Genomic DNA, 4,718 nt, shown 5'->3' on the forward strand with positions numbered 1-4,718 from the left:
TGACATTGGTTTTTCACATTGAATTGTGTAGTTGTTTCTGGTGCTAGTAAAGCTAATATTTAGCAAATGATGCCTTTTCAGTAAACAAGTGTCTATTCTTCAAAGTTCCTAGGATTAAAAGCTGAAGAACTTGTGAGATTAATTGAGGCTGAAGATTAACTTATTTTCTCAGCTTGGAATAAGGATCAGCAGTGCTATCTCAAATAAAATAAGATGTCCAATCAGCTCCATTTACCCCTTCACTACTTGTAGGATCTCGACGTCATGGAGCTTCTGAACCTGTTGTGGGCACTTAGTCATTTACAGTCTCTCCCTGCTTCTCTACTGCTTTGGGCGGTCCCCTGCCCAGACTTATCTGGGGACTGTGACTTGCAGGGCCACCATGGAGCTAGAGCAGATGTTGGAGGGGCAGATGCAGATTTCACAAAATACTCACTCTGAGTATGGTCTCACAGATAACGTCAAGAGGATAGTGGAAAATGAGATTAATTCAGAAAAGTGATTAAAACAGAAAGTGAATCTCTAGTCTTTGCCAGCTAGTGCCTATCTGGATCGGACTGTTGTGACTCTCTTATTACAGGGACTTGAGGTGCTTGCAAAGGAAAGACCACCACATCCCATTGAATTTTCAGCATCATATCTTAAAAAAACAAAACAAAACAAAACAAAACAAAACAAGGCACAGTTTGAAGATCAAAACTGACTTACTGGGAAGAACAGAAAAATTTGGCTTCTACTATAGATTTACATGATTAAAAGGTAGCTTTAATTGCCATGATTCCATCCTCATTCTCCCAACCATTTGAAAGTATGAGAACCTTTAGGACAACAATTTGCTACTGGAGTTGCAGAAGAAAACATTTCCCTTATTTTGATTTAATCAACATACTTATTTAATGAGTATACTATGTTCATTTTTCTCAGACTGTCTTTGACTTTGTTTTTAAAATGACCTTAAAAATGAACTGTTATATATCAAACAAAAATAAGGTGTCCACTTTAGGAAGAACAGGAAAAACTTTGCCTTTGATTCTCTTATTTCTGACGATCACCAGGGACACAGGAAAACACCTCATTCCTAATACCTGCTGGGCAGAGAGAGAAAAAGTCAGAAATTCCCTGATAGTCTTCTTGAATGGAATATATTCTGTTTTATTTTATATATTTAAAATGTGACTCAAATCATTCTGTAAAGGGAAGGAAGGAAAGAGAGAAAATACTTCATGATCATGGTTGTTGAAGGGCAGGAGAGAGGGAAGGAATGCCAATTTCAGTTCTGCAATTGTGCAAGCATTTGAAGAAGCTTGTGTTATAGGCCAGTAAGAAGGAATAAGTTCTAAGACACAAGGGCGGGGGGAAAGGCATTTAAAGATCAGGTGGTTACTCAGGCTGAAACAGGACTTTCTGTGCCTATGTTCATTTGTTTATGACAGCCACAAGGTGTGTCCCAAAGTAATTTCTGAGTTGTTTTCAGTTATAATGACATTTAGGTGCTATCTGAAACACCTGTTGCAAATGTACCTGCAACATTCAGTACAGGGGAAGCACTGAGACAAAGCTATTTTCACAAGAGAATAGCAATGTGAAATGTATGGCCTCACTAGGTACATGTTGTAAACATGCATAGAAAACATTAACAGCCATGTTGGCCATGTCCTTCTATGGTGGGATGGAGTAGACCTGCTCGTCTTGCCTCTGCGTCATCTTTACTGAATTCTCCCTGTTACCCAACCTGTTTGTAAGACATTCTTTGAGCTGCAGAATATTGTTTCAAAGAAAAGGTAGCCTTCCCTGACTTTCACTGACTTTTTTTATTTTTAGAACTCTCCACCCCTTATTAATGTTATTAAAATGTTTTTTAAATACTATTTAAAAACCCCCACTATACTACCATTCTCCCCAAGTCTTTGCTGAGAGCATTGAGCTGCAGGCATGGTTAGTCCAGAATCCACCTTCACTTGGACATGGGCTCAACAAATGCCTCCTCTCACAACCAAAAGAAGGATAATAACATGTTTATTATGTTATTTAAAAACAAAATAAAACAAAACAAAACCCCCCATAAATGCCAAGTAAAACTGTGTGGAAGTCTGACAACCAAGAAGTTAAATAAGAAACTTTCATCCAGACTGGTAGCAGGGGCAGAGATGGCCAGCTGGGGTGTAAAGGATGCCTGGCAAAGAGGTGGTTTGCAGACTGGGGCAGGCGAGGCAGCAGCTGGTGGACCAGGAGTTCCATATTTGCCTGCAGATAAACCGGGAGGAACAACTGGGAAGCGAGACAGACCAGGAAACCCAGGGTTCCAGCATGGGAAAAGAAAGCCTCAAACCTCTGGCTGTAAAATTCTGTGGGGGTTGAGGTAGCAGGAGAAACTCCCAGACCAACAGGAAAATTTATTGGAGAGACCCATAGGGTCCTAGAATGTACACAAGCCCACCCACCTGGGAATCAGCACCAGAAGGGTCCAATTTACTTGTGAGAAGAGGGGGAAGTGACTGAAAGCCAGCTGGGAGCCAAGCAAGCTGCACTGTTTTCTTTTGGACCCCTCCCCCACATGCAGCACCACAACAGAATGACATGGGCTCCCCACCCTGATGAATATCTAAAGCTCCTCCCCTTACAATGTAACAGGCATGCTGAGACAAAAACAAATTTATATATATGTATGTGTGTGTGTATATATATATATATACATACATATATATGTATATATATATACACATATGTGTGTGTGTGTGTGTATATATATATATATATATCCCAAATGGAAGAACAGATCAAAGCTTCAAAAACAGAACCAAGCAATGAAGAGATAGTCAATGTATCAGATGCAGAGCTTAGAACATTGATAATCAGGATGCTCACAGAAATGGTTGAGTATGATCACAAAATAGAGGCAAATGTGAAGGCTATGCAAAATGAAATAAAGCAAAACATACAGGCAACCAACAGTAATACATAGGAAACCAGGACTCAGCTCAGAAATTTGGAACAGAAGGAAGAAATAAACATTCAACCAGAACAGAATGAAGAAACAAGAATTCAAAAAAATGAGAAGGAGCTTAGGAACCTCTGGGAAAATTTTAAACCTTCCAAAATTCAAATCATAGGAGTGCCAGAAGGAGAAGAGGAAGAGCAAAATATTGAAAACTTATTTGAAAACAAAATGAAGGAGAACTTCCCCAATCTGGCAAAGGAAATGGACTTCCATGAAATCCAGGAAGCTCAGAGAGTCCCAAAGAAGTTAGACTCAAGAAAGCATACACCAAGGCACACCATAATCACATTATCCAAGATGAAAGATAAGGAGAGAATCTTAAAAGCAGCAAGAGGAAAGGAGACAGTTACCTAGAAAGGAGTTTCCATAAGACCATCAGCTGATTTTTCAAAAGAAACCTTAAAGGCAAGAAGGGACCTGAAAGAAGTATTCCAAGTCATGAAAGGCAAGGACCTATATCCAAGATTACTCTATCCAGCAAAGCTATCATTTAGAATGGAAGAGCAGAGAAAGTGCTTCCTAGATAAGGTTAAATTAAAGAAGTTCATCACCACCAGTACCTTATTATATGAAATGTTAAAGGGACTTATCTAAGAAAAAGGAGCTGATCAAAATTATGAATAGTAAAGTGACAATAAACTCACAACTATCAACAACAAAAACTAAAAAAAACAAACAAAAAATACCAAAAAGAAAACCAAACTAAGCAAACAACTAGAACAGTAACAGAATCACAGAAATGGAGATCACATGGAGGGTTGTTAGCAGGGAGGTGGAGGGGGGAGAATGGGGGGAAAGGTACAGGGAATAAGAAGTATAAATGGTTAAGTACAAAATAGACAGGGGGAGGTTAAGAATAGTATAGGCTTCTACATTCCTACAGGAAATGTAGAAGCCAAAGAATTTATATGTATGACCCATGGACATGAACTAAGGGGGGATGCAGGACAGAGGGGAATAAAAGGGGGGAAATGGCATAACTGTAATAAAATAATCAATAAAATATATTAAAAATGTATTGGACCTAAAAAATACTAGAAAAATTACTTTTGGACTACAACTCTTACCCGATTACCTTTTCCCCAAATCCCTTACCTACACTTTTCTTCACCTTATAAAAAAGTTGGCTTGAGGTGAGGTATTAAGACAGTTTTTGATAATACATAACCCACTGTCTTCTTGGATCACTGGCATCTGAATAAAGTGTCTATGAAGATTCAATCCTTGTTTTTACTTATTGGTTCTGGTAGTGACAAGCAGCACAAATGCTGAGTTTTCTGTTTTACAATAGAGAGACTACCAGGAGAAAATTAAATTTAATTTTGTACATTTCAGAATAAAATAAAGCTCAAAGGGCAGCCAGTAATAGAAGGTTATATGACATCTTAAGCTAAGGAGAAGGGGTTGGTTAGTCTGGGATTTTAAGGGGATAAAGGCAATTTATGTGGAGATGAAAAAGCAAATGCTTGGTAAACAAATGTTTGCTATGCCATGTAGAGACAATGGGACAACTGTAATAGCATAATCAATAAAATATATTTTTTTAAAAAAGAGAAACTTTGGGCCTGCAGTCCAGCAGTCTGTTTTAACAGTCCCTCTAGGTGATTTCGAAGTCTGTGAGTACTTGAGAACCAGGCTTTTAGACTGTTGTTTCTCAAAAGTCTCTGTATGTAAGGATCACCTGGGGATCTTATTAAAATGCTATTTCCATTCTGTTTGT

At 38.4% G+C, this 4,718-nt stretch overlaps 1 protein-coding gene across 1 annotated transcript; it reads left to right on the plus strand.

Moving 5' to 3' along the window:
* Positions 1-382: 382 nt before the first annotated feature.
* LOC119059232 (protein dpy-30 homolog) lies at positions 383-703 on the plus strand. The gene is given in 1 exon segment (XM_037158829.2): positions 383-703. A coding segment is annotated over 1 exon segment (321 nt).
* The last annotated feature ends 4,015 nt before the right edge of the window (positions 704-4,718 follow it).

The sequence above is a fragment of the Artibeus jamaicensis genome, unplaced genomic scaffold (genome assembly GCF_021234435.1).
Source record: "Artibeus jamaicensis isolate MK-2021 breed Jamaican fruit bat unplaced genomic scaffold, CSHL_Jam_final contig_624, whole genome shotgun sequence".
NCBI classification, from domain to species: Eukaryota; Metazoa; Chordata; class Mammalia; order Chiroptera; family Phyllostomidae; genus Artibeus; species Artibeus jamaicensis.